The sequence below is a fragment of the Rhincodon typus genome, chromosome 4 (assembly GCF_021869965.1).
Source record: "Rhincodon typus isolate 14 chromosome 4, sRhiTyp1.1, whole genome shotgun sequence".
NCBI classification, from domain to species: domain Eukaryota; kingdom Metazoa; phylum Chordata; class Chondrichthyes; order Orectolobiformes; family Rhincodontidae; genus Rhincodon; species Rhincodon typus.
In genome coordinates, this window is record NC_063335.1 from 73,307,869 (window position 1) to 73,323,254 (window position 15,386).

At 37.6% G+C, this 15,386-nt stretch overlaps 1 protein-coding gene across 1 annotated transcript in view; it reads right to left on the reverse strand.

Annotated features, from left to right (window-relative positions):
- Positions 1 to 15,386, reverse strand: part of LOC109932883 (rho-associated protein kinase 1) — a 107,378-nt gene that overhangs the window by 11,779 nt on the left and 80,213 nt on the right. Inside the window, exons 20-23 of the mRNA XM_048596134.1 lie at positions 9,902 to 9,972; positions 6,461 to 6,549; positions 4,952 to 5,030; positions 1,984 to 2,245 (exon numbers count right to left, since the gene is read on the reverse strand). Coding sequence (XP_048452091.1) covers positions 1,984 to 2,245; positions 4,952 to 5,030; positions 6,461 to 6,549; positions 9,902 to 9,972 — 501 coding nt within the window. The remainder of the gene's footprint in view (positions 1 to 1,983; positions 2,246 to 4,951; positions 5,031 to 6,460; positions 6,550 to 9,901; positions 9,973 to 15,386) is intronic.

A 15,386-nucleotide genomic window follows, 5' to 3' on the forward strand; every position in this document is an offset into this window, starting at 1 on the left:
ATAGCTAAGCTAAACTTGCTGATGCTCATTTTGACTCGGACCTCATAATAGCCTTGAACCAAATATGGAAAAAAATGTATTGAATGCCAAAAATGGATTGACAGTGATTACCTTCGATATTAAGACAGTTTTTGAATGAGTGTGACATCAAGGTTTTTTTTAGTGTCTTCTCCCGATTTCCCAAAGCTTTTCAACCATCCATAAGACAGGAGTATAATTGATATCATTAGGAATCGGGGGGGTGAAAACTCTCCACTGACCAGAAAAGCACCCAGCATAATGGAGGATGGCTGTGGCTTCTGAACACTCTTAATCTCAATCCAAGGACATCATTGTGAGAGTTACTCAAGGCACAGACCTTGGCAAAATCACCTTCACATGCTTTATCAATGACATTCCCTCTGTCCTAAGGTCAGAAATGGGGATGCCCAAATGAAATCAATTGGAATGTTCAATTCCATTTGTCTCCTCAGATAATGAAGTAGTTCATGCCTTCATACAACAAGATCTGGCCAGAATTCAGGCTTAGGCTGAATAGTGGCAAGTGACATAGTGGCCAAATTCATTACCAAGAAAAGTGAATCCAACCATCTCTATATAACATTCACCGGTATTACCACTGTCAATTCCCTCACAGAAATAGGGGCAGCACAGTGGCACAGTGGTTAGCACTGCTGTCTCACAGTGCCAGGGACCCGGGGGACTGTCTATGTGAAGTTTGCACATTCTCCCACTGTCTGCATGGGTTTACTCCGGGTGCTGTGGTTTCCTCCCACAGTCCAAAGATGTGCAGTTTAGGTGGATTGGTCATGCTAAATTGCCCATAGTATCCAGTTAGGTAAATTAGCAATGGGAAATACAGGGTTAGAGGGATTGGGACGGAGAGTAAATCTGGTGGGATGCTATTTGGAGAGTTGGTGTGGAATGGCCTGTTTCCATACTTGCGAGATTCAATGAAATATCCTGGGAAGGTCAGAAGAACACCACTGACCAGAAACTTAACTGGACCAGCCATTTGAATATTATGGCTAGAAAAGTTTTTCAGGTTTGGGTTTTTTTTAGTGTGTCCTCCCAATTTCCCAAAGCTTTTCAACCATCCACAAGACAGGAGTAGAAGTGAATACTTTTCACTCACTGAGGTTACTGATTCAGGAGTTCAATACCACATCCATTACCTTAAACATTCATTATATACATTAATGATGCGCTTTAACTACAATAGGTACCATCCACAAGATGCAACATGATGACTCACCAAGCTTCTTCAACAGCATTCCCTAAACCCACGAGCTTCACCACCTTCAAGAACAAGGAGGTAGGCAAATGGGAACACGTCCACTCCAAGATAAAGACCATCCTGACTTGGAACTATGTTCCTGATGACTAGAGAGTTCAAACTTAGGGTCACAGTTTAACAATGTAAGGTAGGCCATTTCAGGCTGAGGAGAAAGAGAAATTTCTTTACTTAGATATTGGTGAGCCTGTGGTTTTCTGCCACAGCAAGTGGTTGAGGCCAATACATCGAATGTTTTCAAGAAGAAATTAGATACAGTTCTTTGATAAAGGGATAAAATGGTATAGAGAGAAAGCAGGAACAGGGTACTGAGTTGGATGATCAGCCATGATCATATTGAATGATGGAACAGGCTCAAAGGGCCAACTGGCCTATACCTACTTATATTTTCTAAGTTTTCATTGCCTTTCCTTCATCACTGCTGGATCGAAAACCCTGGAATGCACACCTAATAGCACTTTAGGAGGATCTAGATTACACAAACTGTAGCTGTTCAAGTGGAACATCATCAATTTTAAATGATAATTACGGATGGGCAATAAATGCTGGAATTAATAGGGACACCTACATCCCATGATTGATCTTTTTAAAAAATCTGCTTTAGCAGGTACTGACTTTTGCTGTAAACATGAAGAATGCTGGCTAAAGTTAGCATAGTTTTAGTTTTGATCATGTAAAATATTAAATACCTTTGCATGGCACAATCACATCTTCCTTTTTATCCAAATGATCCTTATGGCACTTAACATGGCATCGCCTGCATTCCAGTGCAGCTGGTGGTTTGAAGACATGCCATAGAGGCTTTGCACAAGCTTCACAATTAGTAGGAAAATGGTAGAGTGTAGGAATGAATTCATGACCTTTATGAGATATAAAGTCAGGTTTTTCAACTGACTGCACAGCTTCTACTTCTACATCTTTCCGACATTCACCCTCATTGGCATATAATATCTGAAAAGTAACATATTTCACAGATTATTTACACATAAAAACACAATAATTTAAATGAATGGTTCAAACCACAAAGTTAAATGCCTCAAAACTGGCTACACAACTGTCAAAAGCAGAAGCATTCTGCAATATTAGAGACACAAGGTGAATCAAACCACATACTTGGAATCACTCTGCCCAATATCTGTAACTGTGGGAACATGAGCAAAACTGCAAATGGATATTCAAGTTTTTCTTTTCCACATTAGGGCTCTTCTGTAGTATTATACAAGGTAAATCGTAGGACAGTATGGGGTTATGCTTAATGCCATTCAGACCATGTGCTCTCAGGTGGGCCAGAGATGACGCAGGTAACAAAGCTTTTCTGCCCCTCACCCCATCTTATCCCACTCAGAGCTCTCGGTATCTTCTCCCTTGCTCTTAAAGGGGTCTTTCACGTTAGCTGATCTTCTTTCCTCACTTTCTGCCCAATAACTGAATTCAATACACTTTCTCATTCTCTGCAAGACTGGACTTCATTTTCTCCAACAGACTGGTCTTTGTCTCTCTTTGACTTGGAACTAGAATCTCTTCCACTGCCCTTACTCAGTTGGGTAACCCAAGAAGCTATCTCTGAATGAGATACAATGCTGTGCTGAGAGCTGCAAATCCACACGGTCCCATGACTCATTGTGTACACTACCACAGGGAATCCACTACGTTTAAAACAAAAACCTATTTAGATTTTGGTCATGTTTACTCCCATTTACCACTGTGTCCCCATTCTTCAAAAAACATCTACTGCTGTTTTTGCCTATTCTCCACGTCGTCGTGCTGCTGAACAAGCGTAGATATAATTACAAGTGTAGATGTAATTACTAGGCTACTAATCATGTTACTCATTCCGAAATAATCTTGGGTTAGGAGCCAGCAAACAACTTTCATATACCCTTAAACCTTTCGAGCAATAAAGTATTTGAAATTTGTGAGTTAGTTTTCCCTTCCAGCTCTGCTTCCCCTCTTGTATTGATTTAAATCAATCTAGCAGCTTTACCTTCTCTTTGGAATAATTATCTCTTTCAGTAAGCTCTTTTTCTTTTGCAAACCTATCAAGCTGTGTTTTCTGTTCTCCTTAGCAGCTCCCTCAGGCATATTTATTTTCTTTCTCCTTTACCTTTTTATTTGTAATTAACCAGAACTTAATATAGAAAGCAGCTTCCTTACTCTAAGATGTTAAAGATATGGCCTGACTTTGTTCCTCTTCAAACTTGTAGTTTTCCTTATCAGCAGCAACTGACTTCATCATAAGGCCATTAGACATAGGAGCAGAATTAGGGCACTCAGGCCATTGAGACTGCTTCACCATTCAAAATCAAGTTTGTTCTGATAACCCTCAATTCCACTTTCCTGCCTTTTTTCTACTACATTTAGATGGAATTGAATGGAAATGACAAGCCATGATTATTATAATCAACTGAAATAAAATTATCTATTTCAAGACACTGCTGGATGGATTTTACCATTTGTGAACTTTAAATCATCAAAACTCTAAGGCCCAGGTCATCATACAGTTGTTTCAAATCCCTCCATGGCCTTGCCCCTCCTTATCTCTATAATCTCTTCAATCCTGACAAACCTCAGAGATATCTGCTCTAATTCTGGCCTCTTGAGCATTTTAATTCATAACTGTTTCCCATTAAAAGCTGTGACCCTAGTTGCTTTGGTTCAGAGTTCTGGAATTCCTTCCCTCTGGCTCCCCTCCTCTCTACTTTGTTTGCCTCTTGTAAGAACCTTCTTAAAACATACCTGTTTGTCCAAGCTTTTGGTTAACTGAGCTAATATCACCTCATATGGATCATATATATACTTTGTTTCTCAATATTCCTTTTTGAGTTAGCTTGAGATCTTTGATTATAATAAAAGTGCGCCTTAAATATGAACTGTTGATAATTGAGATCTTCTACTACTACATCCTGACCTATCCAATAATGCGTCCAATCCAGAGGACTGATTCATATGCAGGTTTGTTTTATGCTTTTCCATTGAAGTATTTTGGGCCTTAGCATATCTAGCTGGTTGTGTGGCAGTTATAGAGAGGACGGGGAAGGAGAAAAAGAAAGGGAGAGGACAGGGAAGGAGAAGGAGAAAGGGAGAGGATGGGGAAGGAGAAGGAGAAAGAGAAAGGGGAGAGGACAGGGAAGGAAAAGGAGGGGAGGGAGGAGGAGGAAGAGAAAGAGAGGAGCAGAGAGAGAGAGAAATGGTTAATGTGCAGCAGTGTCTGTCTGAACCAGGTATAGTCAACAATTCCAATTTGATATGGTGATTACATCCTGAGAAAGGGGAATGGGATAAATCCAATTAACCTCTCCTGAACTCAGTGTGTTTACATCAAGCGAGTTTAACAACATTCATTTCCACCTGCTTCACTATAGGACTTCTTAACGAGGCACCATTACAGTGCAACGTTGTAAAAAGCTTGGATAGTAACTTGCTGATTTTTGGCCTTTAATTGCTCAGTTACTGTTGCTGGAGGTTGTTGTTCAATTTACAGTTTAATGGGGAGTTCTGTTAACCTCTCTGCTACAGAATTTCTGGCCCAATATATTTTCACTGTACATGAACAAGCTCTTTTCTTTACAACCATAACATACCTTCATTTCTTAGAGTACAGAGAATAATAAAAACCAAAAATCATTTTATGGAAACTAGCTGAGCTCAATAACCCACCTGGAATATTCGAGGAATTTCACCAGTTTCTGCCCTGTATACATCACCTTGTGTTACAGGACGAACATGGAATAATTTGCTGGAACATGAAGACAATTACTTAGAGATACAAGTGATTCTCAGATTTCATTACGTACATGCTTGTTAATATGTAATTCAAGATAAAATGAATGTAAACATTTTTAACTTTATTGTTGGATATGCAACCTTTTCATAATTTTACTTATTTATAAAATTACTTGGAGTTAAAAATTCTCTAGAAAGAAAACCAATCATAAAATGCTTATTCATGGGAACTAGAAACTAATTGCTGAAGACGATAGGCTGTTACTATATATTTTTAATCTTTTGATTAATCATTTGAATCCAACAAAAAAAGTTGCAACTTATGATTCAGATTGAAATTCCTCATAGGTCATGATTATACTATCTGGTGAGAAAGTACAAGTCCCTTGTTATGTCTTCACGTCATCAAGTTGGTGTATAGAAAGGGAAATCTGTCTTTGCTGTTCTCAGCATCAAATTTATCATGTAAATGGAGCAGCATCCTGTTTAAGATAACAAGGTGTAGAGCTGGATGAACACAGCAGGCCAACCAGCATCAGAGGAGATTTCTGAAGAAGGGTCTAGGCCCGAAAGTAAGTTTCATAGTTTGGCTTTGTTTTCCAGTGCAATATGTTAAAGCTGGACTCTTCAGCAGTTGATATTGACAAAATTAGCAGAGTCCAAGTCAGGATGCTGTGTGATTTGGAGCGAGATTGCTGGTGGTGGCATTCCCAGGCATTTGCTGCCCACATTCTTAAATCTGGTAGAGCTCACAAGTCTGAAAATATCTGTTGAAAGAGCCTTGGCAAGTTCCTGCAGTGCATCTTGTGAATGATGTTCCACTGCATCTGTGGGCCAGTGGTGAAGACTGTGAATTGAGTCTAAAGGTGTGGGTTGTTTTAACCTAGATGGTGCCAAGTTTTGTGAACGTTACTCAAGCTGCATTCATCTAGGCATCTAGGCTTGTGTTTTGTAGATGGACAGGCTTTGTCCAGAGAAGAATTTTTTTTGTGACCTGTGCCTGCACTTAGAGCATTAAATCATTGGTCCAGGGTCTAAAGGGCATTTGTGAACGAGATGGCTTTTTATAACAATCCTCAAGTTTTATGGTTGTAATTACAAAGATGTACTAAAACCAACTGAATTTAGATTACATCTGCTGCCACAGTACGATTTGAACTCATGTCTCCACAGCATTAGGTCAGGCCTCTGGATTACTTGCCAAGTAACATTTCCTCTTTGCTGCCATTCCCATTATGTGAAACAACAGAAGTACCCCTACTAGAATTTGTTTCAATCAGTGTCCACCCCTCCACCTCCCAGTCAGACATTATGCCTCCAATCAGTATCCTACAATTTCTAATTCAGACAAGTTACTCATCCAATTGTGTGTTCCACTTTGGATCCCCTATTTGTTATGTCTTTTGTCTGCAACATCCTCAGTATTAAAAAGGTTGTACTTACTCTATATCCAGTACCATGGATGGATTTGATTGCTCTTTATTCAATTCATCATTGTAAAATAGTATTTTTCTGCTGCTGACCACGACATACTTTGATAAAAGAAAAGTTTGGCATTACAATGAACATTTTAAACAACATTTTATAAAGATATACAAAAGATTTTTTAAAAAAAATTTCCATTTGTTAGCAAAAATCCAAGAAAAAAAGTCACCACGCTGGTCAGCACAATCTGACTATCCAAACTGAAATTTTCTTATGTGCATGACCAACATTATTAACAAAATCTTGGAGGTCTGATTATCAAGACGAGCTGTATTTGCTGGCAAAACTTTGAATTCAATGGGACAAATGTGAGCTTGGACACACAAACAGGTAAATCAGAATATTTTCTAAATGGTGTAAAACCAGGAATTACAGAAAGACAAGAAATTTGGGAATTCAAGTTCACAAAGGAACAGGAAGCGGCCACTTTACTCTTTTAAACTGTCCTGTCATTCAATGTCAGGTGGCTTAATTTCACTCTTTAGCCCCATTGCCTTTGTTTAGCAAAACAGTTAATTTTAAAATTCTTTCATGGGATGTGGGCATACTAGCAAGGCCTACTTTTCTTGCCCATCTCCAATTACCTTTGAGCTGAGTGGCTACTTCATAGGGCAGTTAAGAATCAACTAGATTTTGGGTAAACCAGAAAAATATGGCAGATCTCCTTCTCTAAAGGACAGTAAACCAGATGTGTTTTTATGATAGTCAACAGATTTGACATTAGACCAGCTTTTAACTGCAGATTTTATTGAATTCAAATTTTGCCATTTGCCAAGGTGGGATTAGAACCCATGTCCCCAGAACATTATCCTGGCCCTCTGGATTACTAGTCCAGTGACAATATCATCATAACATGGCTTCTCTTGTAGAAATCAGTTCCAAACTTCTACAACCTCTCAAATAGAAATTTTTCATGGCTTCACTTCTGAAAGAGCCTAGTTCTAATTTTTCAACAATGTCCTCTCGTCTTAGACTTCCAAATCAGAAATAATTTCTCTCTGTTACCCTTTCGATCCCCTTAATATCTGAAAAACTTTGGTAAAGTCACTTAATCTTCAGGGAATACAACCCTAGTTTGGGTGATCTCTCCTTGTAATTTAATCTATGGAGTCCAGGTATAATAAATCATTAAAAACTATTGGTAGGTACAAAAATCAATTGAAAAGACTAATAAAGTTTGGTCTTATTTCGAGGAAGCTGGAAATGTAAAAGGGAAAATGACTACTTTGGCTGTATATAGCCTTGCCACACTTCATCTGGGGTATGAAGTTCAAAAATGGGCACTACCTTTTTGGAGGATATATTACCTTTTAGAAAGAGACACATGACAGGGTCAATACAATATCTCCTGAAGTATGTCTAGGCTTGTATTCACTTCTACTTAAGAGATTGATCAAGGTTTTTAAATTGATGATAGGAAATTGATAAGGTAGAAACAGAGATACTATTCCCTTGCTTAAGGTATCACAGTCAAGAAGACACACTCAAAAGTTAGAGCCAGACCATTCAGGAGCAAAATCAAAAAGTAAATTTTCACACAGAGAATAGTGCCAACAGGGAACTCTGCCAAAATGTTTGTGGATATGAGGCCAATTTGAGCTTTCAAGGATAAGACTAATACATTTTGGTTAGATAAGGATATCAAAGCAAGAATTATCAGATAATGGAATGTCCCACCTTGCCACCCGAAAAATTGGCAAGGCGCATCCCAGCAGTCCCATTTGAGACTAAACTTCCACCCCTCACACTGCTATGAGAGGGCCGACTTTGAAAGCATCTCTGCCCAATGTTGAAGGAGGAACTTCCCCCTCTTGCCCAAGGCCAGAGCAGACTGATCTGCTGGGCTTGCATCCTGCCATGAATACCTCTTCTTCACCACTTAAGTGCCTTAACTGTGGTGAGAGCAGGCAAACCATCATTGATCTTGCCTGCCCCCACATAAAATTGCAAAGAGGTCAGGAAGAGCCTCTGCCACTACCGAAAAATGGAGTAATGCTCCCAGGACATGGTGCTGAGGAAGAAATATGAAATTAAATTGCAGAGCAGCTAAGAGCCTAAATGAATAGTACAGCTGGTCAAGTAGCTGCATGATAGTATTCTCTTGTTGTGAAGTTGGGAGGAATATTTGTGGATTGGAAGGTAGGATGTTAGAATTTGATGTTTATAAAATGATAGGGGGGAAAAGTGTGTGGTCCCTTTAAAAGATGATGTGTTTTTTCTAGGCTTGGAGATTATAACAAATATGCAGTGCACAGAGATCTCCTGAATTTAAAACATTGTATCAAAAGACTGTGTGGTTAGCAACTCAGGAGTAGTTCATTTTGTTATTAAGACAACCATTTTGAAAATCAGTCAATTAATTTAAACCAGGCACTTAGAGAATGCTCCTATGATGCTGCTTGGCCTGCTGTGTTCATCCAGCCCTGCACCTTGTTGTCTCGGATTCTCCAGCATCTGCAGTTCCTACTATCTCTGATTAAATTTAAATCTGATGGTTTTGACAACCTGGGACCAATCCTATTGTAAGAAATTAATAGATAATCAAGGCTATAAAAGAACAAGTCATTTGAAAATTGGTGTGAGAGCAACTGACATCTAATAGAGTTAACAACCCATCAGCTCTAAAGGAAAAAAAAAATCACTGGCTCTCACAGAACTCTTTAAACTCTCAGAGTAACCATCATCTAGCTAAAGGTATAGCAGCACTCTTAGCTAATATTCCTGACATAAGAATACGACGGAGAAAGGTGTTCCTGACTGAAGAACAGTGGAGAACATCCCAAAAGACGTATCCTGGCTGTAATTTTGAGACATTAAGTTTTAATTTTTTTTATTATTTTGGTTTACACAAGTGGTACTTACATCTATTGGAACAGCATATCATTAGAATCTTGTTTTATTCGGGAATAGTTGGTAGTTAGAAGGGAATTGTTTGGTTTGTTAGTAGACCTGTTAATTTGTTCGCGGTTAGATAAATAAATTGTTACTTATTGATTAGAGAGTGAGTGAAAGGATTTCATTTTGTTTAATCACAAATTGGGAGGTGAGAGGCAGATTATACTACTTTTCACACTTCTTTTAATAGATTATGAGGCAAGGTGAGCCTCTCTGGGTGTTTCAGTTTTAGTTATCAGAGGGGGGTCAACCTCTGCTTTACAACACTCTCCTCAAGTTCCCAATTTCAATTTTAAATACATGCTGTTACCTAGTGTGAATAAGAAATTTTACTTTCTCATGAATATTTGCATATTTATTACTCTATTTATATTTTAAACCAGATGTTGTTAGTTAGATCTACATTAAAAACATTTTATCAAAAAGGATATTTTGTCCATGTTAAATGTGCAATTCAACAGTGCATTGTACATCTTTGAAATTTAAAAGAAACAAGTTTCATACCTGTTTTTTCCATCCATATCTTTTGATGTTTGCCCTGTTTGGTATCGATAACCAGCCCTCCATCCTGGTTTCTAATTTCAAAAATAGGTTGAAGTGAATAAATATACTTTAAAAGTAATTCTGTTTGTGAAAACCACGTCACCATCTTTGGTCTTGGCATATAGAATTACAGAAATGACACAGATCTCACGATCAGGCTGCCAGTAATATCTCTTTATTCCCTTCTTAAACTATTGGGATTAAGAGATAAGGTCAAGAGATATCTTAAAAGGTTATTAAAAATTATGGAAGTTGAAGTCTGGGTTCAAAATTCAAACTGTATGCAACAATTTGATGACCTTAACTTTAAGGCTAAGTGCAGCCTGGAGTGAATACTACATACATTTCTGGCCTGGTCTGCTAGCAACCTGGTCCAATTAACTAGTCATTAACATAGCACCATTTGTGGTGCTGACTGAGCATTAATTGGCTGCCGGTTTTCATTTTTAAGTGATGGGATTTGGGGGGTAGTTTCAGCATGGCAACCCATACTAGTGGTATGCCACAGGGATCAGTGCAGTGGCCACAATTTTAGTAACTTGTTGAGGAAAGTGAATGCACTACAGCTAAATTTATGATGACATAAAAATAGGTGGGAAGGCAAGTGGTGAGGCTGGTACAATGAGTCTGCGGAGGGATATAGACAGATTAAATTGAGTGGGCAGGCAAAAACTCAGCAGGTAGAAAATAATATTGGGAAATGAGAGGTTAAGTACTTTGGCAGGAAGAATAGAGGAACTGAATATTATTTAAATGATGAAAGACTGAAGAAAGCTACATAACAGAGGAGGTTAGGAGTCCTCGTCCATGAATAACAGAAATATAGCATCCAAGTTCTGTGGCTAATAGGGAAGGCAAATGTAATGTTCGCCTTTATTTCAACAGGAATGAAATATAAAAGTAATAAGATTTTGCTAAACTGTACAAAGTACTAGTCTGGCCACAGTGGAATACTGTAAACTGTTCTGGACCCCTCATTTAAGGAAAGATATCATGGCATTGGAGGTAGTCCAGAGAAGATTCACTAGGCTGATATCACGTCTGATGGGGCGGTCTTATGAGGGGAGATTAAGACGAATTGTGTTTGTACCGACGATTGTGTTTGTACCCATTGGAATATAGGAATATAGAAGAATGAGAGACGCCCTTATTGAAATACTCAAGATTCTTGGGGACTTGACAGGATCGATGTGGAAAGGTTGTTTCCCCTTGTGGGATGATCTAGGGCCAACATTCATAATTTCAGAATAATGTGTCGCACATTTAAGACAGAGATGATGAGGATATTTTCTCTCATAGGGTAGTAAATCCATGGAATTCTTTACTACAGAGAGCTGTTGAAGCTTGTTCATTAAATATATTCAAGGCAGAGATAGGCAGAGTTTTAATCAAAAAGAAAATCAAGGGTTATGTGGAAAAGTCAGGAAAGTGGAGTTAACAATTTAGATCAACCACGATCTCACTGAATAACAGAGCAGACTCAATGGGCTGAATGTCCTCTTTTGTTCCGACATCTTACGGTCTTACTTGAAAAATGAGCACACTTCAAAAGTACCTAATTGGCTATTAAGCACTTTGAGATACTGATAAAGAATACATAAATGCAAGTTTTTCTTAACACATAAAGACAAATGAGCCCCAGGATGTGTTATTCTTGGCAGCCAAGGTCAGAGCTATTGACATTTCAGGGCATTCTTTAGTTTTTTCTTGGGGTCTGTGAAAGGAGGCAGTTGGTGTAGAATCGTACAGACTGCCTTGATTCCCTGCCATATTTTGGTCTCTTTTTGCCTCTGGATCTTCTTGACGGAGGTTTTGGAAGCTATCAAGTTTTCTTAACAGTGAAGCAAAGAACAACACTTCCAGGCTCATCCACCTTTAGTTTCTTCAAGCAAGTTAATATTCCCTTGATTACCAAAGAGATGAAAGATTATCAAGAATATACGGGAATGTAGACTTAAGTTCAATATCAGGTCAGCTATGATCTTACTGAATGGCGGAGCAGCCTCCAAGGACAAAGTGACCTACTCTTGTTCCTTGTTCATATATACATTACTATGCAATAATCTCAAAATTGAAATAAACTACTACAACACAGACATAGCAAAAAAAAAAACCTGTAGGATATTTGTCATGTAGAACAAACAATGTATAGGCTCCAGTAAGGTCCAGGAAGTACTTGGGTACACTGACTTGCAGCCTGGCCTCTATCCAACCAAGTCCATTCCTAATAAAGTAATATCACGCAAGTAGTAAGAACTGTATAGATGTGCAAGACCGCAGTCCTATCTATGCAACGGGATATTTTCTTTTTATTTAGCATTATATCATAATTTGAGAATGTGCACTCATTCACAAATTAAGTTACTAAAAAGAACCAACTGAAGCAATTCTTGATATTAAAAACAGTTCTGAAGAAGAGCCATATCAAACTCAAAATGCTAAATCCGTTTCTCTCTCCACAGATTCTGCTGAGTTTCCCAGAAATTTCTGTTTTTATTTCCGATCTCTAGAATCCACAGTACTTTGCTTTTATTTGAAGTAATTTGATAGTGTAAAGTGAGGATAGACATTATTACTATGACGAAAACAATTATTTTTCACTTGACATTTCTTAACATGAATCGCAGATTCCAATTTAAGTGCATTTACTGTTCCTGCCCAAAGTAAATTGATCTCAAAGATTTCACTTCATATGCATAGTTTTCAGAAACTCTGCAGCAAATGTCACCAAGTAACTATTAATATATGTTAAATGCTAACAATCAAGAGTCAATCAATTCCTCTCATTAATATACTATATGTTGAAAATTAGTTAAAATATTCCTTTTTACAATCAACAGTAAGTAGAGTGGTAACTATTATTAAAAAAAACTGATAGAATACATACAGAGCCTGAAGGACTCTTTAAAAAAAGTACTTTGAAATCAGTTGCTTTAAATGTAAATTAGTAGAAACCAAGTTAAAAGATCAAGAGGGCAGAATTGGAGAATTGCAAGCTTTTTTGTGTTGTAGAGCAGGATGATTACAGCAATAGTAAAGGTGAGGTTATGGAGGGATTTTAAAAATTATGTTTTGGTGGCCCTGACGCCAATATAGATTGGTGATTACAGGGGAAATGGGTGAGCAGGACTTTATGGATGTGAAGATATTGGCAGTTGAGTTTTGGATGAGCTGAAGTTTATGAATTATTAGCAGAGCATAAGCAAGGGCAGGAATGGAAGTTGACAATCATTGTGGCGGAGAGAATATGAGGTCAGGAGCTCAATTCAAGGTCAACTAAGATGCTGAGGGAGCAGTGGCTCAATAAACATAATGGCAGGGTTGACATCAGAATTATTGGTGAGAGAAGTAACTTTGTGTTGGGTCCAGGATATGATGTCTTCTGTATACCTAATTTTTACTTGGGGAAAAAAAAACTCTTGAGCGTTGAACAAACAGTCTGATAACAAAGATACTATGGTAGTGAGGTACTGTGCCTTCAGTGTATCTGTGCAAAGTGATGGTGTCACCAAGGGACAGCATGTATATGAGAAGTAGAAGATCATCATAGTTCAGTACACTAAAACATGATATCTAGATTTGAGCAGTCTTTTCTGAACCTTACAATCATATTTTCCTACAAAATATCATTGTGATTTTTAGAAGATTTCAAAGTTGTGATAAACATGTTGAAAACTGTAGGTAATTCAGTTGCATAAGATTAAAGCAACAATGATTGTCTATAAAAAAAACCATGCCAAGCTGCATTCATTACTTTTACAATAATGCTATTAAAATTTGATATTTTAAAGGTTTAAAAGACAGCATCCTTTGAACAAGATGAACTCTGAAAACTACAATGGTGGTTTTGCATTACAGCAAAAAATAAGGAAATTATAATGCTATGGGAAATTAGTAAAATTTCCCTAATTTTACTTTATCATGCTCCGTATGTAAATTAGATAAATATTTTTGATCATATATAGTAAAACTTAGAACTATTTTTTAAAAAGTCTGAATATCAAAGGATTAATGCATTACTTTTGACTTATTTAGTCATTAATCTTTTCTGAAACTTCATAAACATTTCTTAGTCTTGAACGGTCATTTGAAAATTATGGTAAATGGAAGTACTAATGACTGTTTCTTGTTGTATCTGTGTGTTCTAATTAAATTAAATGTTAAAATCTTCTCTTGGGTAACTGTGTAGTTCATCAATTAAGACTATGGATGGACAAAAAGGAATGCTGTTCCTTAAACATCACAGCGACTTAATTAGATACAAAAGAGTCAGACATCAAATGTCAGCCAGCATGCAGAAAGTGCAAATAGAACAAGGCTTTCAATTTACTCACTGGAAAAAGATAGATAAGACATGTGTTGCAAGAGGAACACCCAACTAGGCACAAAGAATAAAAAGGCATTTCCATAAAAAGAAACTAGAACCTTATTTTCTGTCAGAGTTTTAAGAAAAATAACCCTTAAAGTAAATGGATTTTTAATGTACAAACGAATAATGCGAGCAAATCAGTACCTGAGTAAGACAATGTCAGTGCAAATTGTGCATTTAAAATCAAGTATCAGTAACAATAAGAATACTTTTCAGCAGAAAAGCAAAACTGGAACAGTATCATAGAGATGATTACAGATGCAACAATTTTAATTCTTCTCTCATATCATTTTTTACACAACCATGGAATGGTTACAACACAGAAGGCAGCAATTCAACCCAGTGAGACAGTAAAAACTTCAATGAGAGCAATTTTACTGGATCCCCATTGTCCTACAAGTTACTTCTCTTCAAGCGGCTGAATGAGCTGGGGCTATTTTCCCTAGAGCATCGGAGGCTGAAGGGTGACCTTACAGAGGTTCATAAAATCATGAGGGGCATTGATAGGGTAAACAGACAAGATCTTTTCCCTGGGGAGGGGGAGTCCAAAACTAGTGGGCATAGGCTGAAGGTGAAAGGGGAAAGATTTAAAAGGGACCAAAGGGACAACTTTTTCATGCAGAGGGTGGTGCGTGTATGGAATGAGCTTCCAGAGGAAGTGGTGGAAGCTAGTACAATTAAAACGTTTAAAAGGCATTTGGATGGGTATATGAATAGAAGGGGTTTAGAGGGATATGGGCCAAATGCTGAAGAGAATTAAAAAGAATTCTAGAGAACTATGGCATACCTTGTGGTTAACTGATAAAGAAGTGAATAAACCTCCTAGACTGATATAATGTATTAGGGATTTCTTTTGGGTTAGGACAAACCAAAAGTTGGAATCAAGTGATTGGTCTAAGTACTTAAAAACTACAGTGTTAAGAGAAAAGAGTTTGCTTTGTTTAATTCCTCTCAAAGACAATAAAGCTTGTTTCGACGTAAAAATGAGAAAGCTTGTGACACTGCTCTGTCAGATTTCTCCTTAACGATCCATAAAATGCATTCAAAACTATAGAAAACAATGGTTGGGAATGTTAG